General features: G+C 41.8%; 1 protein-coding gene across 1 annotated transcript; it reads left to right on the top strand.

Annotated features, from left to right (window-relative positions):
- The first annotated feature begins 521 nt into the window (after positions 1–521).
- On the top strand, positions 522–23,239 carry LOC101159319 (arachidonate 8S-lipoxygenase-like). The gene is made up of 16 exons (XM_023958835.1): positions 522–678; positions 756–954; positions 1,094–1,175; positions 1,375–1,497; positions 1,589–1,689; positions 2,182–2,339; positions 2,429–2,572; positions 10,172–10,375; positions 10,459–10,545; positions 10,624–10,793; positions 11,237–11,358; positions 14,624–14,674; positions 15,075–15,125; positions 21,165–21,265; positions 22,520–22,690; positions 22,775–23,239. The coding sequence occupies exons 1-16, from the start codon at positions 532–534 to the stop codon at positions 22,952–22,954; spliced, it is 2,091 nt and encodes a 696-aa protein (XP_023814603.1). The 5' UTR covers positions 522–531; the 3' UTR covers positions 22,955–23,239.
- The last annotated feature ends 2,124 nt before the right edge of the window (positions 23,240–25,363 follow it).

The following is a 25,363-nucleotide window of genomic DNA, read 5'->3' as shown; positions in this document are numbered from 1 at the left end:
CGACGGTGTCGCCGTTTCTCATTTCAGCCGTTTTTGTGCGTACGCCTGGGTCAGAGCTTGCGTGAAGGACCGCACATTTTCCCGTCAAGTTTGCTTTTTATAAATCTCAACTATTGCGTAGAGAGTGGCGTACGCCTTCTTTTGTGCGTACGCAACGATTATAAATGAGGCCCCTGTACTTTTGTGTGTTTGCTTGGATTGATGACTGCTGTTGATACTTTTGTACTTCTGTGGAATCTCAGATGCTTAATATGTTTAAACATGTCTGAAGTTTCCTCATCACAGGTGACAGTTGGCAGGTGACAGACACCCCCCCTCACCAAAAAAACAAGGTTGTGTATAAAAGACCAAACCTGCCGAGACGTTTTATTCCTGCAAAGGAGATCTGCTCAAGAGTTTGTATCCTAAACTCACAGAGGTAAGAAAAGCTTATTTCAGATCACCTGGATTTCCTGGAAAACCTTAAAATACTGATCATTCATTACTGCTGATTGTTGTTTTTTTCCCAGAGATATTGCATTTTGACACAAAATGGTTGACTACAAAGTGACTGTTTGGACTGACAATGCATCCCCTTCCTTCACCTTACACTTGGTCTACATATCTCTGCATGGCACAAAGGGGAAGAGCGAAAGCACAAGTCTTGGCCACTTGTCAGAGTCATTCAGCAAGGGAAATGTGAGTGAGCTGATGATCATGCAGCTCTGAGCTCTTCCTGTGTCAGAAATTCTGAAGCTTTTTCTCCTGATTTGTAGAAGTCAACAGTCACTGTGAGCTGCCCTGAAGACATCGGGGAGCTCGAGATGATAAAGCTTGAGAAAGGTCGTATCAGCTGGACTCAGTGGCTCCCTGGGATGGTGGAAGTGGAAAAAACTCAGAGCAAACAGGTCTACAGGTTTCCCATCTACCACTGGATCTCTAATGGCAATATCAACTTGTTCAGAGAGGGAAAAGGTTTGTGTGTTTGAGTCAATTTTCATATTGAATTGGTTGAAAAAAGGTGCTTAAAATTTTACCAGAAGCACAAATAAAGAAATGCCCAACATCCACCAAACAACAAGAGACATTTGTGTTGTTGTCGTCTTTTATTTAGCTGTGTTGGACTTTAAAGAGACAGATCAAAATCTCAGAACTGTCCGGAAGAGGGAGCTCCGAGAGCAGCAGAGCATTTACTGGTGAGAAAATCTACTCATCAATGCATTTATCTCATTAATTCACATTTACATGAGAAAATACAATTCTTTTAGTACATAGAAAAGACGTTCTTAACTAACCTTTTCTGTTTCTTGAATAGGGATGTTTCAGTGGTTATACTCATTTTTAAATTGTGCAGTTTTTTTGTTTTTAACATTCCTGCTCTTCTGTTTTCCTCAGCTGGGATGTCTATAAGGAAGGAATTCCGGAATGTATGAAAGAAGACTCAATTTGTTCACTGCCTCATGATGACAGCTCCACCATTGCCAGTATTATTTCAACTGGAATGGAGCACTTAGATGTGTAAAGTTCCTGTTTCTTTTCTGACGGATTTTTCATGTCACAGTTGTTTTAGGTTAAGGAATAACCTTTTTGTTGTTTTTTTTCTTTGTAGTATATATCAGAGGATTCTTGGATATTTTATGCGTAATAAAACATGGAGCAGTTTTGAGGAAATTGAGAATTTCTACAAATGTCTAGTTCCTCCAACACCAGGTATTTTGTCTTTGCTATATTCCTACAACTGTACAAATGTTATTGATTGACGTCTTTAATAATATTCAAAACTTTTTTTTCTACAATTGTAATGAGCTTCTGTCAGAGCAAGCCATTTTGCCTGCAAGAAGTGTCACCATGTTTCAAACATGTTCTTAATCTATTAAGTTTTTGTACTTCAAGGAATAGCTGTTTTTGTAATGCCACTGGCCTAAAGTGCATTTTGATCTGCCCAAAAAGTGTAATAATTTGGCACACCAAGTGAAACCGTCATAGAACAGCTGATAGTTTAACAGCTGACTGGAAATAAAATTGATGACCTGACAGAAAATTTCCAATGTGACTGAAGTTTCTTGTTAATGGCAATATTTTCTTAATATTTTAATTTGTCTTTCTGATTACTTGTTGTGTTATGAGTCTACATCAGTAAGAATCCAGGTTTTGAAGCTCTGCATTTCAGCACACAGAAGTCAAGCTAAGTTGTTCTTTCAGTCCTCGAAAACTGGAGGAAGGACTCCTTCTTTGGATACCAGTACCTGAACGGGATCAACCCCATGGTGATCAAACGCATAAGAAGCCTTCCTGATAACTTTCCTGTTACTGACAAAGTCATCCAAAATCCTGCAGTCAGTCTGAACTCAGAAATGGAGGTAAACATCAACACAGTCAGACACTTTGCTTGAGTTTAGATTGTCCATCTGCTTCACAGAGCGACTCTCTCCTGCTTTCATTTCAACAGAAAGGAAACATTTTCCTGTGCGACTACAAGATTCTGGACGGAGTGGAAACAAACACCATCAACGACAAGAAGCAGTACTTGGCTGCTCCGCTTGTCCTGCTCCACCAGACTGAAGAGGAGATGATGATGCCCATCGCTATTCAGGTGATGAAGCGAGTGCTGCAAGATGACAGATATGGAAACTCAGATCTCTAGTATCCCAGTCCACACAAACTGAAACCTGCTGGAAACATGTAGCTTTGAGTCTTCGGTTGGGTCTCACCAAAGTCTTGTAAAGGTGAGATTCCAGTGGAGTGTTCTTCTACAGCAGAGAAGAGAATGCAGATAGCCCCTGACAGTATGTATATCAGTGAGATCCATGGAGTGGGACCTTGTCTCTACCTGATTGATGATCATAGGAGAAACAGTCCAACAGTCTGTTAGTGATGCTGTGACTGCACATCCAAATGTATTCATGGTAATGGATCATAGGAGGATAAATCTCAGACTCAGATGTTTGACTTTCAGTTGCTCTCCTCTCTGTTCACTACTCTTAATTTTTTATAGAGATTTATGAAGCCACCAAGATGATAACATTTAAATTAACGACGGCTGCGGGGTCTGGGGGTGGGGTGGGGTGGGGGGTCTTGTCGGCCCTGCCTTGTGGGGGGCATACTGGGGGAGGGGGGGGGCACTATTGGTACGGGGCAGGGGGAGTTGACGAGTCGGGGTCTCCGCTGAGGCCATCGGCGGTTTCCCCGGCCGGTTGGCTGCCTCGGTCCCGTCGAAGCCTGACCAGAGCTCTTCTAGGGCCGGCGTTTGGGGGTGGGGGCCTGGGCTTGCTCCGGGGGGGCAACGCTTTCTGGCTCCTCTCTCTCTGTGTGGGGGGGGTGGTGCTGGGCCTGGGGTGTCGGCGCCTCCGGGGGTGGGGCCCCTGGGCTGGGTGGGCCTGGCCCCCTTGCTGGGGGGGGGGGGGACAGCTGTTTGACCACCGGGGGACAGTCTACCAGCTGTCCCCAACTTACCCCTTTCCTCATATAACCTCATAATAGGGTGAGGGGGTGGGGGGCTTAGCCTGCGATGAGCCTTGGGGGGGGGGGGGGGGGTTTACTAGGCAGTGGCCCCCCTCCTATGGTTGCCGTATGGAGTGGGCCCCCCCTCTTTCGGTTTTATTTTGCACCTTAGACATGTAGGGCCCTTGGTAGGGGGGGTGCTTGGACATCACTGCCAGCAAGCAGCGGATGTCCTCCTAGCACCCTACCCGCCAATTTTAACCGCACCTTAGACATTTAGGGCCCCTTGGTGGGGAGGCTGAGGGGACGTCACTGTGAGTAATCAGGAGATGTCCCCTTAGTGCCCTACCCGCCAATTTTAACTGCACCCCCCTTAGCACACACACCCCTCCCCCCTCAATATATACATCCCAACATAAACACACACACATGCACACACACACCCTCTCAAACACACATACACGCACACACATTTTGCAAGGAAGGTGGGACCTAGGACCATCTGTCCCCTGGTGGGGGGTACGGGCCCCTTTGCAACGGCGGCCGTGTCCCCGGGGTGCCGGCTTCCTGGGCCCGGCGGTGCTCTCTCCGCGCGGTGGGGGGGTTCACATTACATCTGAGCCGGGAGTGTTCGTATCCCTGGGGGGTGGGTTCTGGTCCTTGCTCCTGTGCGCTGGGCCCCGCCAAATTTCCAACTGTGGTCGGGCCATATTTACAACACCCCTTGTGGGCCCTCTTTTTTCCCCGGGGTTCCCCCCTCTTGGGCGGGGGCGGCGGGCCCCTGCCTCGCTCCTCCCTGGACCAACCGTGGGCCGGGCGGATGGCTGCCTGGAGTGCGGAGCGGGTCTCCCTTGGGGGGTCCTGGCTCGTACCTGGGGTTGGGGCGGGGGGATGCCCGGAACTCCTGGGTGGTGGTGGGGTGCTCGTCTGGGGCTGTGGGCGTCCTTCTCCGGTGGGGCCCTGCGTTGGGTTCTCCCGGCGCGGCGGGGGGGCTGCTCTCCTGGTTGGGCTGGGGCGGCGCTCTCTCTCCCTCCGTGCCTCCCTGCTCTCTGGCTCTGGGGGCCTTGCGGCGGTCCTGCTGGCCCTGGCCTGGGTGGCGGGCTTGGTCGCCCGGGCGGCGGTTGTTCCCTGCCTGTTCCCGTGTGGCGTTGGGGGGATTCCGGCTGCTGCTGCTGCTGCGGTGGGGGTCTTGGGGTGGGGATGGCTGGGCACTCTCCCTCCTTCTTTTAACGTTCCACCATCCATTTTAGAAGAACATAAACACTCACCTGAGCACAGGTGTTAGCTCACCTTTGCACTAACAGTTTGCATGACTGAATGACTGAAATATTTCACACTAGTTGGTTTTAAGGCATAAGTATGCGTGTGAACACTATCTGTTTTGTGTACATGTCGACAGGTGGACATTTTTGCAGCTAGCAGGTGTGTTTATAACATTTGAGTGTGTGTGTGGACAGGCTCCGCCCTTTTTGTACTACATTTGAACCTTACCATAATGATTAACAACCAGTAAACTTGTTGCTTTATGCTGCTTCATGGTCTTATCCCCCTTCCCCTCCTATTATCACCCTCCTACCCCCCTCTCTCTCTCTAACATCACTCCCTTTTCTTCCCTCCTTTCCTTTTCCGTCCGGTCCAACACCAAAGATTTTCAGACATGATTGAAATTAATAAAGTCTGGCCTCAATTACAAAAGGGGTTTACTCAGACATACCTTTGGTTTGTCTGAAGATTAATAACCCCTCTTGTTAAAGTAAAATCTGTCCAACACAAGAGGCCCTCAGCTCTCATCTTTCTGCCCAGCTGTTGGACAGGACAAGTTAAAAAATAAAAATAAATAAATAAATAAATAAATTAACGACAGAAAAGCAACAGGTGTGTTACTGTTTCAAGAAGCGCACCAAGACAGTACCCCCCACTCAACAACCGCCTCCAGGACGCCGATCCGGGTGGGCCAGGTAAAAGTCTTCAGTCAGGGAGGGGTCCAGAATGAGGGAGCGGGAGATCCAGGACCGCTCCTCAGGACCGCAACCCTCCCAGTCGATGAGGAACTGGAACCCAGGGCCACGGCGTCGGACATCCTATACCCGGCGAACCGTGAAGGCGGGTGGAGGGGAAGCGGACGGCGGGCACAAAGGACTGACCATAACAGGTTTGATTTGTGAGACATGGAATGAGGGGTGTAGCTGCAGGGAGGTTCAGACGGACGCAGGAGGGATTGATGATCCTGTCCATCTCGTGAGGTCCAATGTAACGTGGCACCAGTTTCCGCGAGGTGGCTTCCGTGCCGAGAGCCAGACCCTTTGTCCAGGCTGGTAAGTGGGTCCCACTACCCTGTGCCGATTGGAATTCCTGGGCCGGAAACAGAGGTGGTGAGTACCAGAGTGCGGCCTCCAATGGAGATACCCCAGTAGCGGAGGAAGGATGAGCATTGTGAGCCTACTCTATCCAAACCAGAAACTGGGACCAGTCCTTTTGATTTTGTGCTGCCAGACAATGGAGGGCTGCCTCCAGCTCCTGATTGGCCTTCTTAGCTTGGCCGTTAGACTGAGGTGGTAACCAGACGTGAGACTGACCGATGCTCCGAGGGCAGAGCAAAAGGCCTTCCAGACTTGTAAGATGAATTGGGGTCCCCTGTCGGATAAAATATCTGACGGGATGCCATGGTGAAGGAACACAAAGTTGACCAGGGTGTTAGCAGTTTCAGTGGGGGTGGGTAGTTGAGGAAGGGGAATAAAATGAGCCATCCTAGAAAACCGGTCAATAACTGTGAAAATGACGGTTTTACCATGAGAGGGTGGCAGACTGGTGACAAAGTCAACTGCCAGGTGAGACCAGGAGCGACTACGTCTAGGTAGTGGTTGGAGTAATCCAGCTGGGGCAGAGTTCGAAGACTTAGAGCGGGCGCAAGTGTTACAGGCTGCGATGTACTCTCCAACGTCTTTCTCCAGCGAGGGCCAGAAGAACCTCTTGCAAATTAGACTGATGGTCCAATGAACTCCGCCATGACAGAACACTTTAGAAGCGTGCCCCCAGGAAATGACCTCTGACCTGAGTGAAGATGGGACAAACAGAGTGTCTCTTGGACATGGTGCATGGTCAGGCTCCTTACCTTGCGCTTGTAGGACCCTGGTCTCAATATCCCAAGTGAGGTTTCCAATAATGCAGGTTTCAGGTAGGATGGTGGAGATGGAATGTTCAGATGGGTTATATTTGCGGGATAAAGCATCCGGTTTGACGTTTCTACTGCCAGGTCTGTAAGTGATGGTAAAGTTGAAGCGGTCTAAAAACAAACACCATCGGGCTTGACGTGAGTTTAGTCTTTTAGCGGGGCATAAATAAGCCAAAGTCTGTCCATACTATTAACGGTTGTTCCGCCCCCTCCAGCCAATGACGCCACTCTTCTGGAGCCAACTTTATTGCAAGTAATTCCCTGTTGCCGACATCATATTTTTGTTCTGCAGGGTTTTAATTTACCTAAGGATTCCTCCTTTTGGGAGAGGACAGCTCCAACGCCGGAGTCTGAGGCGTACACCTCAACAATGAGTTGTCAAGAGGGGTCCGGTTGAATGAGGATGGGAGCTGAAATGAAAAGTTGCTTTAGTTTGTCAAAGGCTGCTTGTGCATCTGGTCCCCAATGAAAAGAATGATTAGTGGAAGTTAGTTTGGTAAGAGGAGAGGCGATGCCTCTCTCTTGTAGTTCCTGATGAAACGGCGATAGAAATTGGCAAACCCCAGAAATTGCTGTAGTTTCTTGCGGGTGTCTGGGGGTTCCCAGTTACTGACTGCCTCAATCTCGGATGGGTCCGGTCGAATGTGTCCTGCTTCAATGATATATCCCAGAAATTGAACGGAAGAGACATGAAATTCACACTTGACAAAGAGCTGGTTTTCTAACAGTCTTTCCAGTACTTGACGGACATGATTTTCGTGTTGGGTGATTTTGTGAGAATAGAGGAGGATGTCCTCCAGGTACACAAAAAAGAAACAATTGAGGAAGTCACGGAGTATATCGTTAACCAGTCTTTGAAAAATGGTGGGTGCGTTAGTTAATCCAAAGGGCATAACAGTATGTTTGTAATGACCAAGTGGTGTGTTGAAGGCAGTTCTCCACTTGTTGCCTTCCTTGATACGTACGAGATGGTAGGCATTACGTAAGTCCAGTTTAGAAAAAACGTTGGCTTCTTGGATAGAATAAAAAACAGATGAGATGAGGGGAAGTGAACACTTGTCTTTGATAGTAATAATCACTTGTCCTTCTTTTCGACAAAGAAGAACCCAGCTCCCACAGGGGACGAAAACATACGGATGGGACCCAGGGATAAAGCCTCTTGAATGTAATTTTCCATGGATGTTTTCTCTGGGCCGGACAGATTATAAATTTGCCCTTGGGAAGGGGAGCACCGGGGAGGAGATTTATGGCGCAGTCATAAGGCCGATGAGGTGGAAGAGCACAAGCCTGGGTTTTACTAAAAGCTGTGCTCAAATCATGATAGCAGGTGGGAATTTTTGACGGATCAACATTGTCTGGGGAGTTAACAATAGGAGTGGAAATAGTGGGATCAGCGGACTGAAGGCAGTTGGCCATACAATAACCACTCCAGTTCAATATCTGTCTATGTGTCCAATTTTACTGAGGATTGTGTAATTTTAGCCATGAAAACCCTAAAATAATGGGGGTATGATTAGACTTAGTTATCAAAATTTGAATGGTTTCCCTATGATTGCCAGACGAAAAATGGGTTTGGTACAGTGAGTTATGCGGGAAAGATGTTGACCCCCTAGGCCAGAGGCTTTGATGGGAGTATCTAGTTGTTCTGTAAGAGAGAATTTGGAGACGAGGTCGAAATTTATCAGACTTTGTTCTGCACCGGAGTCTATGAGGGCCTGAAAACTATGAACTTACGATTTATAAGAGATCTTGAGAGGTAAGAAGAAGTAACTACAGACTGAGTGACGCACAGCCACCCGCGGCCTGCCTTCTAATGGGGGGTTTCGGGAGTTTAAACGAATCGGGCACTGATTAACTAAATGTCCCTGTTTGCTTGCCACAGTAAAAACAGGAGCCCTCTTCGTGACGCTTTTGGCGTTCTTCTGTGGACAGTTTTGAGTGTCCAATCTGCATTGGTTCCTCAAACGACTTGGGAGAAGGAGTGATCTGAGAGCGAGAGGGAGAGCTAAGGATGGCGGGGGTGGTTATGGTATTGTGAGATTGTTTGCATTCATTGAGCCGCTCCCGAAGTCGGATGTCAGCACGGAGGGCAGCGGTTACAAGCTCTTCAAATGTGGTGGCTTCAGGTTGGTTACAAAGGTGATCTTTAATAGGTTAATTTAAAGATTTATAAAAAACACCTTTCAGATGTTGATCGGGCCAGCCGGCTTCTACTGCTAGGATGCGGAAATCAATCACGTGATAGCTCACCGAACGATTGCGCTGCTTAAGGCTTAGCAGCTTACAGGTGGCCTTTCCTGTTTGCGGGGTTGATGAAAAATTAACAGGAACTCACTAATGAAACTATCATAGATGAGTGTAGAAATGGGGTTGGCCGAAATGTATGCTTGAACCCATTGTGGCGCTTCATTGCGAAGGGAGTTAATGATTAGCGTAATTTTGCTATGGTCGGACTGATAGTACCTAGGTACTTGCTGGTAGATCAACTGACACTGTAATAGGAAACCTCCACAGACTTGAACATCTCCTAGGAAGGGTTCCGGTTGGAGGCTGTAATTTCCCGGTGACGTGGCAAAAGTGGTAACAAGATTGTCACAGGAAGGTTGAAAATGGGCAGGAACTGTTGGATAACACGATGAACCAGTTATTTCATTAAAAGTTCGTTATGTACCGTTGATTCGTAAATTAAGATCCTCTTGAATAGTTGTAATCCGTGAGATGGCGTTGGAGTGAAGTTCCAAAAATGCTCTTTGCTACCAGATTGTGTGACAGAGTCCTTCCGAATCAGCTGGGTCTGGAGTTTGGCCAGTTCGTTCTGTCATGGCAAGCTAGGCAAGGCAGACCCAGATGCTGGACGCTGGAAGGAAACACAAGGTAAGTAAGTTGGTAAGTCAAGTTTAATGTAATGCGGGGTGGCTTGAAATCTTGAAGAGGCTGGAAGCTGGAGAGCAGCAGGTGAAGTTGCTGGGGGCAGCTCGTGACAGTTGTGGCTTGAGAAGAGGATGGTGATTGGAGTTGGATCGTGGCGTGGCTGGAGGTCAGAGATGGCCCGAGATGTGGTCTGAGCTTCTTGGTGTTCCGAGAGGTTATGTGGCTCAGGTAATCTGATGACTCAGGTGTCCACTCCTCGTCAGAATGTCCTGAAGGCGAGGCAACACAATAGTTAGACATGAACATGAATACTCTGGCAAAACTACTAGAAGAGAGACCAGGTTATGCACCATCAGGGGCAACGAACTGGCAATGAATGCTGGTTCAGGATCTCCTTAAGTGAGACAGGTAGGTGATGAAAATATACAATTTTGTCCCGATATGAATTATAAAGCGCAGCACGTCTGTCTTACACTTGATGTTTTGACCGGCCCTCGTAGTTCCCGGCCAATGACTGAAGAGATCTTTAGTCACATGGTTTTGTTTGCAAGCTTTGGTCCCTAACAGAGTGGGCCATTTGATGCCAGTCTGAAAACAGACCAAACGAAAGGTTCTGGACTCGATCAAAGGATTTTTCCAGACTGAATACACCCTGAGGTTCATTATCACTGATGATTAGGATTTGTTGTGTTTGGTCTTCTCCTGCAGCTGAAGCAGAAACCCGGAGAGGACAACCCCATCTTTCTTCCCTCTGACTCTGAGCTGGACTGGCTGTTGGCAAAGCTGTATGTGAGAAGTGCAGATTTCAACCTGCATGAGCTCAACTATCACCTGCTGCGCACTCACCTGCTGGCTGAGGTCTTTGCCGTTGCTCTAAAGAGAAACTTACCCAGAGTTCATCCTGTTTACAAGGTACCTGAAGCTGATGCAGCAGTGTCTTCATGAGCTGGAACGCTCCATTCCACAGTAACCACTGCTGCACATTTCTGTTTCAGATCCTCATCCGTCACACACATGACACTCTGCAGATCAACGTCTTGGCTCGACAGAGTCTCATCTCTGAGAATGGAGTTTTCACCAATGTGTGTAGAGAAGACGGTCACAAGACTTCATTATCTAAGTCTCATGGAAAGTTTGTAACTTTTCTGTCTGCTCTGTAGTATATAGTTTCCGGGGGAAAAGGTATGGACACCATCCTGCAGAGATCTCTCTCCAACATCACCTACAAGTCTCTCTGCATACCTGACGACATCAAGGAGCGAGGTCTGGAAGATGTGAAAAACTTCCACTACAGAGATGATGGACTGGAGCTGTGGGACATCATGCACAGGTTTCCAGGACGTTTCTATCCGTCATCATAGTCCATGTTAGAGACAGACAGTACAGAGGGAGTTCAGGCTTTCTGCTTTGTGTGGATGAAGTGATGCTTCAGAATGAGCTGAGGTGGAGATGATCCATGAAGGAGCTACAGGTCTGACAGTCTGAAGAACAGAAGTTAGAGATGAACAGGCTGGCCTGCTGAAGACTCACCTCCTCTCTACTCCACTGTTCTCCATTTTAAGCTAAATGCAGCTTATTATGGTCTGTGTGTCTGCAGCAAACACAACTGTCCATCAAAAGGGTTTTAGTCCAAGTTCAGATCAGAAAATAAACCTCACATTTCCTCACAGTTCTTCCATGTGGCTACATAATAAGTAGAGTCCTATTCATTGTTTCAATGATGAATAATGAATGAAAAGAAAACATTTTGCTGACTGTTTCTGTTTCTCAAAGCTTTGTAAAGGATACTCTCAGCTACTACTATAAGGAGGACAGTGACGTTAAAAAAGACAAGGAACTGCAGAAGTGGATCCAGGAAATCTTTGAACATGGATTTCTGAGTGAAACAGAAACTGGTGAGCAAATCCTCTCAGTTACCTCAGCTGGTTTCCTTCAGGGGGCGATAGAGTGTAACCCCCATTTACCCCACTTATCCATCTTCTTCTCTTAAAGCAGGGGTCTCAAACTCATTTTCACTGAGGGCCACATCAGCATAGTGTCTGTCCTCAAAGGGCCAGATATAACTTATACATGTAACTAAATGCAAGGAAAAATAAATGTAACTACTCCTTAATGTTAAATAACTTATTGTTTATTTATTATAACTTTTTAAAGCGACAATACAGTTGCATAGAAAACATGTATGCTTGTTACTTTAGCATAAATCCTTTTACATTTGATTCTATCAGGTTAGGTTATATGGACAGTGTTTCAGTCCTAATGTATAGTTGCCCAAACCCATATTTCAAGTCTGATTCCCCCTAGATACGAATAAATACACACCAATTTTTATTTTTTATTTTAAGAAATTAAAAACTCTTGCGGGCCACATAACATGAAATGGCAGTGGAAACGGTGCACAGTGGTCGAGGAAAGCGCCATGAAAACCACCTGTAGAAGGACAGCTGGTAGGACATGGGCAGAATAGGCATGCCTCTGCCCGCAGGCCTTGAGTTTGACACATCTGTCTTACATGAGCTATTTTTAAGTTTTTTAGTACATTCATTAATCAATTTAATTTTGGGTTTATGTCTCTAGCATCATCTTACATACCCCCCCCCTCCCATCATGTAAACTTTATTTAAAATATGAAACAGATGTTTATCTATTTACCTGAACGTCTGAAAGTGATGCAGGTTTTATGTTTAATCTTCAGGAAATACAAAGAATTCTACTCTTACAGAAGAGCTCTTCAAAGAAAAGATCGGTGAGTAAATCCATTTAGTTACTTTCATCTGCCTTCTTTCATGGGGCGATACGGCCAATCTCCAGATTCAATTTATTCCCCTCATCTTCATCCTCTTCTCTGACATGAACAAATCACAACTTTTTTTTTAATAAACTTTATTGCACATTATGCCATTTTACAAGGATGCACTTTTAGGTATGGAATAAAAAACACAACTGCAAATATCAAATACACATATGTCGTAAAGAAATAACAATAAACAGAAGTACAAGAATAGAAATAGAAGTAAGCCAGGGGGTTAAACTCTACGAGAAACTGCTGAATCTATCGCATACAGATAATGTTCTGATTGTTTTTTGCTTCTCTGTATTTCGAATACTGTTGATATACTGATTTAACTCATAGGAGTTCATGAGAACATTTCTTTTTAAGTAATGAGTTCTGTATTTCCACATGAAATTAAAAAGCATTTTGTCAATTTCTTTGATCACTTTATCATCATGTAAATCCAAAGCTGCGTATGTTACACTGTAAACCCGAATAAGTTACCAGAACTTAAAAAAATTAAGGCAATCATTTGCCACAATTTGTTTTTGTTGATTAACTTAAAAGTCTGAGTTTTCCATAACATGAAAGGTTTAATTGTGTGCTACTCCATTCAGCTACTTAAAAGTGTCAATTTGTGCAAGTCAAGTATTAACATTAAAAATAACTTACATTTTCCTTTTAAGACAACTTAATTGTCATCAGTTATTATGGCTCGCAGTTTTGAGTTTTAAAGCCACAGGAATAAGTTTGCATAACTCAAAAAAATAAGTAAACAACAACATAATTTTATCTTAACAGAACTCATTTAGAACTATTTATTAGTTAAATTCTTGTGCAGGGATAATCAATTACTTTGCCAGTAAACTCAAAACCATGCTTTTCAGAACTTTAATGTTTTTAGGCAAATGATTGCCTAAAAAAGAAGAGTGACGGTAACTTAAAAAGCAAAATGTTGACATCTGCTTAACATTGACTCACTCCCTTCTCTGCAATGCTAAAATAAAAAGAAATACTCTTAAATTTAAATAAAAATATATAATATATATATAAACTTAAATAAATAAAAAGAGATAAACCTTTTAAATACATATTTAGATTGTAATCCTACAAGGAGTATATTACTTGACTAATTATTTGTTGATTAAAGGAGACTATGCTTCTGTCTAGTTCTTCCATTTATTTGAACACACAAACAGCCAAACAGCATGGGTGTCACTTCTGTTTCCAGCTCTCTCACTCATGGTTTTCACATCAAGATTCCCCACTTCCCAGAAGTCTCAGGGGCTGAAGGCGGGGCTAACCCCCAGGTCGCTACAATATTTAAAAAAAAAAGAAATTCAGAGCATGCGGGGCAGCGAAATGTTTAATCCACGTTTTGTAACAACAGAAATAAGAAATCCAGGATGCTGTACTTAAACCTATAAATTACATGTTAATTATGTTTTTAAGTTTAATTTACTTAACTTAAACATATTTCTTTTAAATAAAAAATTATTAGTTACATATACTCAAAACAGGGGATGATTGAGTTAGTAGAGCTTCTTTAAAAACTGAGTATTTGCTACTCATTATATTTAATTACTTTGAATGTTCGTGTTGACAGTGTAGGCTAGAAATACCTTCTGCTTTGCTGAGTAAAATCCTTCCTCTGAAAGATAGATCTCTGGAGAGCCACTGATTCAATTTCTTCTGTGTTTTTTCTATTATTGGGTTAAAATTTAGGGAGCTTCTTGCATGTTGTTCTTTTGTTTTTAAAAAACCTTAATATTTCACTTCAGTTTTAATTGGAAGATTATACAATGTGGTAGCAGCACATTCTTTAATTACCGTTAGATCAGATTCATTCACATTTAAACAAAGGCCGGAGGACTTTGAAAATGTCCCAATAACGTCAAAAGCAACAGGAATTTGCTTTTCATTTTTTAGAAAAAGTGTAGTGTCATCTGCAAGTAATAATTAGTTCTTTGTCACTGAGATCGATACCTTCTACTGCACTCGATTTAATGTGATCTGTTAACAGTTGAGAAACTAAAAGGAAAAGATATGAAGAAACACAACAACATTGCCTAATCCCTCTCTCTAGATTAAATCTTGGACAGGTACCACCTGCTATTTTAAGAGACCTATTACAGATTTGTATGTGTGTTTAAGTTGATGCAAAATGAATTTCTGTTCTACTGTATCAAATGCTTTGTAAAAATCAGAAATCACTACTTTCAAGTTATTCAGTTTATTCATTAATGCCATATTTGGTTTTTGTGTCTGGCATCCTCTTACTGAAATACTTTTCATTTTTTATCTAATCATGTTTTGAAGAATAAAATAAATGTTTGTCAATTTACACTAATGTAAAAAAGTGATGCAGATTTTTTCCCCTCCCCAAGTCCTCAAAAGTCAATCAACACAGGAAGAAGAAGCGTCCCAAGAAAAGAGTGGTGAGTAAAAATGTTTAGTTACTTTCATCTTCTACCGTCAGGGGGAGATACAGCCATTCCTCTGGCTCCACTGACTTCCCTCATCTTCATCATTTTCTCTGACATGAACTATTTTCAAGTCTTCCAGTAGATTCATCAATCACATTTTTTGGTTTATACTTCTATTATTTTTTCACAGAAACACTTTTTTATCACTCTTTATATCATGGTGTGTTCGTGTGTCTGTGTGCGTGTCTGTGTGTCGGCACTGTTCTTGTCTTGTTTTTAAATTTGATTGTATTTTATGCATAGCACTTTGAGTGACGTGTTGTTGTAAAAGTGCTATATAAATAAAGGTTGATTTGATTTGATACATCAATGTATATGAATGATGCAGATTTTTTTCTGCTCAAATCCTCAGAAAAAGGAAAGGAATCATCACCTGAAGAAGAGCCGTCCTCAGATGATCCTGGTGAGCAAATCCTCTCAGATACTTTCATCTTCATCTTCATCATCATCATCAATCCCATTTTTTGGTTTATGCCTGTAGTATTTTTTTACAGAAATACGTTTTCCTTTTTTTATCTAATCATGTTTTGAAATATTAAACAAGTGTTTATCAATTTGATGAGGACCAGGGGGCGGGAACACATTACACCCATTTTCAGTTCTTTTATTGGTTTATAAATGCTTTTGTGGTCTCGGCCTTTCATATTTATGAGATATGATTTTAAAGTATGAGCCCTCGCAGACCCTGACGTCCTCTGATACAGGCCTCTTGGTTATCCCAAAAGTTAGAACTGAAACATACGGCAAAGCCTCATTCAGTTTTTATGGACCTCGCCTGTGGAACCGCCTCCCATCATGCCTCAGGGCCACAGAGACTGTTCATGTTTGTAAAGGAAGGCTTAAGACTTACCTTTTTAATTTAACTTTTAGTGGAATTTTATGAATTTATTTAATGTTTTAATTATTTATTTTCAATTTTTACAAGTTTTATATGTGTATGTTTATACATTTATTTATTTATTTGTATTTATTTTATATATTTATTTTCAATGTTTTTTTTAGTCTCACTTACCATTTTATATGTCTATTAAGGTTTATGTACTTATTTGTTTCTTGCTCTTGTTTTAAATATATTTTAATTTTAATTAGATTCCTTTTACATTTTCTGTGTAACTCCAGAGTTTTCCTCTGAGGGATCCTCCACATCAGTGATGACCCTTCTCAGTGAACAGGGTACCTGCAACGGGATCTCCCAGGTCTGACTCTTTTGATCGGATCTGGGGGGTTCTGTGGTAGTGTACTCCGTAAACTTGGGTGGGGGGTCACTGATGTTGACATGTCCCCAAAATATCGTTTTCCCACTTCAGGGTGAAGCCAGGTCACTGCATTCCATCATTTTATTACTTTTTTTTATCATGGTGTGTGTCTGTGTCTGTGTGTCAAGTTAAACCTTAAATAACTTATAATATTTTGCTCTCCATAGAAATATATTCTGTCAAAATTATACAAATATGAACATGCTGCAGAACAAAACAAAGAAAGCCTGGAAATAATAATAATAAGAAATAACAAATCAAATAATTCCGTTTTCTTTGCTCTTTTATCATTGTTTAGAGCTGGACTCCTGCTTCATTTTTAGCAATAATTTCTTAATGTGTGACATCCTGTGTGTGTCTTTGTGAAACATATCAGAGGGATTAGATTAAAAAAAAAAATTATTGCGAATACTATTTTTAGGTCTTATAAAACATTAAAAACTAAATCATAGAACTCATCAGTGGTATTACTCCAAAAATATTTGGCATTTCCCTAAATTTGTGCAACAACAACAGCAGAAATCCTCCAAAAAACCTCAATCCATAAAAAATGGTCTGCGCCCACCAACCCTCCCCCTCCCCTTCCCTCTGACACACACGGCTCCGTCTCTATGACGGGAGGCGCAGCTGCGGCCCAGAGTTGATTGTCAGATAGAAAAAGACTCCCGATCACCTGTTAGTGTGATTCAGCCAGCCACTAGTGAGTTGCGCCCCCTCTCGAGTTTTTTGACTTATGTCCCAAAGACTACCGAGAGGTGTGGGCGCAAGCGTTTTGCAGCAAAGGGCGGTGGTCACGTGCGTGTCGGGTCTGCTGTGTCGGAGCAGGGAATTGTGGGAAATAATCCCCATTGTCTGCTTTTGTCGAATTTGGGTTGAGCACGGGTGTTTCTTCTGCCTAATTCCTTTTCATAAGCCTGTTATACATAGTTTCAGTTTTTTTTGTGAAGTGTGAAGAGGGAATAGGATGAAGACATTGTTAAGAGTCTAATGTCTTTAAATAAGAGCGTAAAGTGTTGGCAGCTGCAGGCATGTCAAAATAAAAGCTCAAAGCTTTCTCTTTGAATTTAGTAGCATGTTATGTGTAATGCAACGGGCACGGAAAATGCCGCCCCCTATGAACCGCACCCTGGTTCACCGCCCACTTTGCCCATATCAAAATTTGCCACTGTATATGAGTGATGTAGATTTTTTTCTTCTCAAATTCTCAGAAAAAGGAAAGGAATCATCACCTGAAGAAGAGGCGTCCTCAGATGATCCGGGTGAGCAAATCCTCTCAGATACTTTCATCTTCATCTTCATCTTCATCATCATCATCATCATCAATCCCATTTTTTTGGTTCATGCTTCTAGTATTTTTTCACAGAAACACTTTTTTCTTGTTTTGAAGTATAAAAAATGTTTAACAGTTTACATAAATGTCTGAAAGAGATGCAGGTCATGACCTACATCTACAGCTTATAATGGCAATTTTCCCTGATTACATATTTTAAATGTAATCTATTCCAGTATTCCATCCACTGTAATTGACATTTTCAGTTACTGTAAACGTATTAAGTTTTAATTAATTTTAGCACATGTATTGCGACTTCTCCACCTTTTTATTTTACTCTGTTCACTTTATTAAGTTGACATTTTTCCAATCTTCTTCCTTGCTGCATTGAAGCTGTTTCCGATTAACAAACTTTAAGATGATGGCTGGTTTCTCCTGGGGAGCAGTCGGCAGATTTCAATGAATATTATGTCTAAAGAAATTCTTTAAAAAATGTTTCACCTGTTTCTGCTAGGGCTGGGAATCACTGGGAACCTCAAGATACGATACGATAACGATACATTGCTCACGATAACGATACTATCACGATATGGCGATATTGTGATAGTCGATAGATCTCGTCTCTAACAACTCATGATATATCAAACTTTAAGAAAGAAGAACTTGAAAAACTGTTTTTTGGAAATTATTTACCCATTCATTTTTTAAACACCATGATGATAAACAACTTGTGTCCTATTTGGTGTAATGACTAACAGACTTTTGTATAACATTGCTGCAATCAGTAATACTCTATTTTTGACAAACAATGACAATTTTCATTTGGAAATATCTGTACAATTTGGTTTTAACAATAGTCAACATGAACAGCAGTGTCATTATTTAGTATAAAATTGCTGTAAACAGGATAAAAAATGAATAAGTCAAGTAGCTGCCAGGCACATTGGTATTAACTTTTGAAAAACAAAACCATAGCCATTGCTTAATTTAAACAAATAGCTGTGAATCAGATATTAATTCTGTGAACAAATTATAGTGTCTTTGTTAAAAATAAATGACACCATTTAGTGCAAATTCTGATTTGATTTGAAATGGTTTATTTCAAGCAATTAAGTAGAAATAATACACCAAACAATATAATCATCAGTTGTACATTCATACAATAACTAATCAATTGTAGGATAAGTAGACATATTAATAAATATTGCTTGAAAGGGAGTGGAAGGAAGCGAACTTATATAATCCCACCCTGTTATACTATAACCATTTTATTACATGATTTATCAATATCCGGTTCCCAGTTTTTATCAGACAGAATTAAAAATCATAAGGTATCAATAAAGCACACGACAAAGATGGATTACTTAATTATTATGTAAAAAATACCTATTTTAGAAATCAACATGACAAATGCAGATCAGTCATCTAAAATATATGCAGATTAAGTTACTTATAAAAGCCATTAATATGAATAAAACATAATACTATATCAGTAAAATTGACATAACACTGTTTCAGGAATTTTCAAAGCAAAATTTCATCAAGTATCAAAAGTTAAAAAATTGTGCAAAATTATGTTACATTAGGAAAGATTTTTGAATCAATTTATGAATTTTTGGAGCAAGTGAAGTAATATCATATATATATATATATTTTTTTTTATATATTAAAGTAATGCTGTAAGGGAAAAAAATAAAAGGGTCCATAATCTGTCGATTGTCCAAGGTTGGCATTTCTTCTTCTGCTGAATAACAGCTGATCTTCTGGGTTCAAAACAGTTAATAGTTCTCTTTGATGTTATGTCTGCAGACATTAGATTCAGGTCCATATCCTTCTTCAGCTGATATCAGCTGCGGTGAAAGTTGAGGTCAAGTTGTCTGCATGTCAGAACTCTCTGCTGTTATTCAGGTGACGTCAGACGATGAAGAAAGTGATGAATCCAGGTGTCATATTTCTTGAAATTATTTGGCTCTTCGATTTATTACTGCATGTTGTTTCAGACAACCGTAATCAAGCGCTTCTTAAAAACCTTCATGGTGTTCACAACCAGAACCTTGGCCCGGTCCGGTGGTTTGACGTAAATCCTGCAGCCTTTAACCCAAGTGTTCTCAATCTGCTTACGCTTCCTGAGAAGCCTGGCATGTTTGGAGATTTCAGCATTCCTTCTGGTCAGATGGTCGTTCAGATAAACAGTAGATCCTCTGAGATTTTTCTTTTGATTCATCAGAGCTAGCTTATGTTTGTGATTCACAAACCTGATGAGGATCGCTGGTTTATCCGTCTCCTTTCTCCTGGGGAGCAGGTGGCAGGTCTCCATGGTATTGAGATCCAGGGAAATCTAAAAGTAAACATCTTTGTGAACAACACGTTTGGGGAAAAGCTGCATGCGATGTATGTTTATATGTTCATGTATTTTTGAAAATCACAGGATTTGTAGCATCAAGTAGCCGCTCTTCTACCGCTGCTTTGAGGAGAAGGGGGCTCTAAGGGCAGGGATGCCTCTCTTTCTTCCGTTTCCATCTCAACTATAGCTCTGGTCTGGGCGTACAGAGTAGGGTTCCTTTTTTCAGTATTTCCGAGAGGGAATGTCAAAGCGTGGCTATAATGCATTCAATAAAAACCGAAATCCCTCGTTCTCCACCGCGCTGCAGGGAAGGACAGTTTTCCATTTGGTATTGCCGCTGCTCTGTTTCGCAGAAGACGGCGTTAGCTTCGTCTGGGAAAAGGTATCTGTGCAGGGCTGTGTCGGCTTCAGGCCAGCAGCAGCCACGGCTTTCTCACACAACTCCGGGTGATGCAGCTTCAATGTTGCTGGCGCGTCTTTTAAGTTGCTGCTTTCGCTTCTCATTGTTTTTCCCCTCCGCCATCTTTGTTTGAATGTGTATTCTTCTTCGTCCGCCCGCAACAGCCAATCTCGCAACGAGAGCCCCCTCTCGACCCTCCGAAGAATTGTCTTACCAAAGGATTGCCAATATAACGTTTTACGGGGTCTTTCAACGTAAATAAAAGTTCGATAGTTGATGAAGACGTATCGATAATCAATCGCGGGACTAATTATCGTAATATATCGCCATATCGATATTTTGGCACACCATTAGTTTCTGCACAGAGCTCTGCTTCTGCTCCTCAGATCCTGAACATCTTCCTGGGTCTTTTTTTTTTTTTTTTTAAACTTGTTCTGTCCAACAGCTGAGCAAACAGATTAGAGCTGAAGGCTTTTTGTGTTGGACAGGTTTTACTATCACAAAAAGAGGTTATATAGCTTCGAGAAACTAGAGTGTAGATTTGTATAAACCCCTTTTTGTCGTATTATTTTTTATTTATTTGTTACAGTTAGTGTGTGTGGGGAGGGAGAGGGGAAGAATGTGAGGGGAGGGTGGAAGAGAGTAAAAGGAAGAAAGATGAAAAGGTGGGGGATACAAGCACTGATTTGAATAAGTCATTAATTTAAGCTGTAACAATTATACCAGATCTGCTGGAAAGACAAATGTTACATCAAAGGTTAAAATCTGACACTAAGATGAGCGAAAAAAAACTGTCCATCAATACACTGTAGGTAAGGAGGAGGGATGGAGCAGACAGGGAGCAGTGTGGCAGTGTGCACGTGCACATCTTCCTGGTTCTAATTTCTTCCAGAAGGAAATTAAGAAACTTATTAGCAGATTTGTCTGTTGCTGTGGTTATTTTCTTTTGGGGGGGGCATGATCAGGAATTGCTTTTCGCAATGTTTGCGCTTTTTGCAATAAATCAAGTTGTGAAGTTCAGCTGCTCTATGTCTCTGTGGCGTTGTGGCTTCTTCCCAGAAGTCCAGATTCATGATGAGGAAGAAACATTCATCATCACAAAGAGAAATCCCCAACTAGATCTGTTTACCTCAATCTACAGAAGTGATGCAGTCATTTGTTCCAATCCACAGGAATCCCACAGAAGTTCAACACTGTGGATGAGCTGGTCAAGTTTGTTACCATGGTTATGTTCACCTGCTCTGTGCAGCATGCAGCCATCAACTCTGGACAGGTGAGTGCTGCACAATGCTGTAGCGGTTAGCACTTTCACCTCACACTGAGGAGGCTGTGGTTCAAATCCCAGCTGTGTCCTTTCTGTGTGGCGTTTGCATATTCTCCTCCTGCGTGTGTGGGTTTTTTTGGGCTTCCTTCCTCAGTCCAAAAACATTCTTCTTAGGTTAATTGGTGTCTTTTAATGTTCCTCAGGTGTGAGTGCGTTTGGTTGTGTGTCTCTGTGTGGTTCTGCAATGTCCAGCTTTACCTGTTAGTCGCCGGATAGGCTCCAGTATTCCTGGGACACCGGATGTGACTAAAGTGGGTTTATAAAAGGGATGGATGGATGGATTGTGTACTATTGGACCTATCCTTGGATTGAGGAATTATACTACTGTATATAATTTTTTTCTAAAAAAAGGTCAAGCTTTTTCAAAAAGAATTGCCCTTAGGGGATAAATACACTTGTTTTAATTAAGTTAAATTGTTGGCTGGACATCTTTGACTGAAAAGAAGAAGATTTAGCTCTTTAACTATGGAGTTAAAGAATTTCATCGCGAACACGCGAACCAAAATCAACTCCAATCAACACTAACACAATCATGGGGGAAAGTAAACATTTCTTTACGCCGGTACTACAACAAATTACATCAAAAAATCTCTTTAACAGCAGTAAATGTAGATTAAATGTGCAACGAGTAAACGATTATTCAATTAATTGATTTATCCAATCAGATTGATCTGTTATAGGCAAGAGTTTAATTAAATTAAACCGCTATAAAATCGTTTCAAAATGAAATCCAATGGATGATAATCGATCTAGGAAAATACTACTTGGATTGAGACAAGGTAAATTTATTTTACTGAAACGTAAAAAATGACTATCACAGAGGACAACACACGTGTGATGTCATCTACACGGATCATTCCAGTCCAATGTTCGGACAGACTTGGAATAAAGTCATGTGACCATCCAGTGTCTAGAATATTCTAAGAATGTTCCCTTTGGATTCTCTGGATGTGGAAAAACAACAGTGGTGAACTTTAGGAAACTAACATGTGAATGGATTTGACATTCATTCTAGTTTACTTGTCTGTTTGGGCACATATTTCACTTCCACTTGATGATCTGGAAGAAATCCAAGAATCTGGAAAACCTCCCCTTCTAACAGCTGACTCAGAAATTCTCACATTGTTTAAATTTTATGACATTTCTGCAACTTTAGGAACAATCTTCTTCTGAAGCAAATGTTTCTGCTTTTCATTTCTGCAGAATGACTATTATGGATTGATGCTAAACGGCCCCTCCACCATGCAAAAGCCCCCACCCACCAAGAAGGGAGAGGCGACCGAGGCCTCAATCATGGAAGCACTGCCTGACACTCAGACCACAAGTCGCATCATGGGGGTAGTTAGGTTGCTCAGCAAAGCTCCCAGTGATGGTGTAAGTACATGAACTTCATGTTTGTCTGTAAGTCAGACAAATGCTTGGGTTCATTTTGACTCAAAGCTGGTTTTGTTGTTTCAGAAATTTCTTCTGGACTTCCATGAGGAATATTTTATAGAGAAGGGTCCTTGCAGCGAAATCCAAAAGTTCCAAGAAAAACTTAAAGCTTTGAGCAAAAAGATTGAAGACAGGAACAAGGACCTGCCGCTACCGTACAAATACCTGGATCCAAAGTCTGTGGAGTGTAGTGTGGATATATAGAGAGCAGACCACAGCAGGAGACCAGCTGGAGATATTCACTCTTTCACTGATTTGCTTTAGGATGATTTCATTCCTTTTTTCCTGTTTTCTTTATAAAGAAACTTGTTTGTGACAGAAATTAATTGGGGTTTTTCTTTGCAGAATTGGTTCATGCTGCAGTTTGTGTTTGCTGTTTGACGGTTTGATGTGTTAAACCAACACTGTAGTTCAACAGTGATGTTATTCCTTTAATAGTTTCTCCTCCTAAAAATCAAATGTTATCTTTCCTAAACTCTTGAGGCAACAATAAATAAATCTTCTGGACAAAGTTCTTCTGTGTGATGCTTTGAGCTGGATAAAGTTGTAAAGGAGTGACAACGGAAGTTATTGGTGGGGCGGCTAAGGGGGGGGCGGGGATCTGAGCGGGGTGACTGAAGACTATGGCACAAGGGAAAGAGCTGATGTGATAAAACACATCATCAAAATTTACGATAACTTAATACTGATGATAGTCCCGGTTTTTGTACAAACTATTTTAAAGTCGATACAGTTCTGGATTAGATGAAGCGGCGCTCTGATTAGAACACGTTGCCCGTCACATACCACACTGCAGCGTGTGAGTATTGCTGTACTGACAATGTTTGGCTCCACGTGTGCATGTGGGCAGTCTTTCTCACATCTAAAGAACATAAAGGCCAACCTACAATCACGTTTAACGGATGGAAGTCTCATGAAGCTGAAACTCACCACGTATCAACCAGACTACACCATCAGATAAACCACCATGCAGCACCAGAAGTCACATTAATGCTAAGTGTAGGAAAGAAATCTTCCGCTTTTCAGTTCTTTCCATCCATGCGTGTTTGGTAGTCGAGAGTGCTAAAGCAAACAATGATTCAACCGGATTAAAAATACACAAAGTTTATTGCCCTGACAATAGTTCTAACCTACATACCTACATACGCATAAGTTACATGCGAATTACCTGTAGGTATTCCTGAGAACAATGGAAAACTATCAAAACAGTCCTTTTAACTCTGATTCGTCAGCTGATAGCCCGCCTGCTTCCTCTGGCCAATAGCTGGAGTATCAGCCTCTGGATTCGTTCCGCCCTGCCGTCGGACCAGATACGAGGGTGCACTCGGTTCAATGATGAAAAGAGTCCCCATCAACCATTCCTGGATAACGTTAGGTTCCATTACCGGCATCCAGAGCGAAGGTCAACTCCAACCTCCACATGAGAACACGAATTTGAACACTTTCCCAAGGATAAGATGTTCAACCCAGATGGTAGAAATGTAGTACATGGCATATTTATTGCTTCTCTGGATAACTCCTAGATTTGCACAAAGAACATCTTATTTCTTCACAGAGGTGTGCAGGGGGAAAGTTTACTGCTTCAACCATAAAGCATAAAGCAGGGGTGTCCAAACTACGGCCCACGGGCAAACTGTGGCCCGTGGGTCTGATTTTATTGGCCCACAGCAAATTTTGAAAATATAATTGAATATGGCCCGCATATGGCGCGGGAGCTCAACGCTGTTGCACTCCTCAGTTTGAACACTAGATGGAGTCGGTCACAGAAAGGTGTGTTGTGGAGTGTGTGTGCTGAGCGGGGCGTGCCACAAGCAGTGGCGGTTTTTGATATGAGCGAAGTGGGCGGTGGACCAAGGCGGCCTAGCTGGCCCGTAGCGTTACACATAATGTGCTTCTAAATTCAGAGGCAGCTCTGAGCTTTTATTTTGACAAGAAAATACAACAATTATACACATATAATGTACAATAGAATTCTGAATACAGAACAAACATGTTACATTCTTTAAAAAATTCTAATTATTAATAACAAACACAAAAGGGAATAAAAAATAAAATGAAACAAAAAAATAAAAAGAGAAAATGCGAGAGTAAATCTGTCAGAAGTCCAAAAGAATTACAAATGTTAATTGTTTTTTTGTATTTTTGAAGCAGAAATTAAGTTTAAATAACGCTGCAGTTCCAGTTTGAACACAAAGAAATCAGGTTTTTTATTGGAAAATTTTCTTTTGTGTATATGAAATTTAGCCATAAATAATACCATGTTTACACTAAAGAAAGCATCACGGTCTTTGACATCAAAGCTATGAAAACCAAAAAGTATGTTTTTATAATAAAGTTGTATGTCAGCAAAAATAGAATCGGTGATAAATTTGTGAATGTTTTTTCCAAAATCTGTATGTAAATTCACAAGACCAGAATAAATGAGAGCAGGTTTCAGGTTGTTCCTGGCAAAAAGTACAGCTGGTGTTTATGTCAGCCTTAAATTTAGTTAAGAAATGTTTTGCTGGATAAAATCTGTGTAGGAGTTTCAAAGAGATTTCTTTGACCTTTTTGTGGTAAAGACCAGACTTTTTTCCATTAAATGTTCGAGGTGAAATTAGCCCAATAAAAGGC

Source organism: Oryzias latipes, chromosome 9 (genome assembly GCF_002234675.1).
Source record: "Oryzias latipes chromosome 9, ASM223467v1".
Taxonomy (NCBI): Eukaryota; Metazoa; Chordata; class Actinopteri; order Beloniformes; family Adrianichthyidae; genus Oryzias; species Oryzias latipes.
Note: the sequence above shows the minus strand (reverse complement) of the source record. Positions and strands in the feature narration are given on the sequence as shown.

Coding starts and splice junctions, on each gene's coding strand:
- LOC101159319 (XM_023958835.1), top strand. CDS start 532: ATGGTTGACTACAAAGTGACTGTTTGGACTGACAATGCATCCCCTTCC. Junction 1,176..1,374: donor GAGCAGCAGAGCATTTACTG/GTGAGAAAATCT, acceptor TGTTTTCCTCAG/CTGGGATGTCTATAAGGAAG. Junction 15,126..21,164: donor GCCGTCCTCAGATGATCCTG/GTGAGCAAATCC, acceptor TCCAATCCACAG/GAATCCCACAGAAGTTCAAC.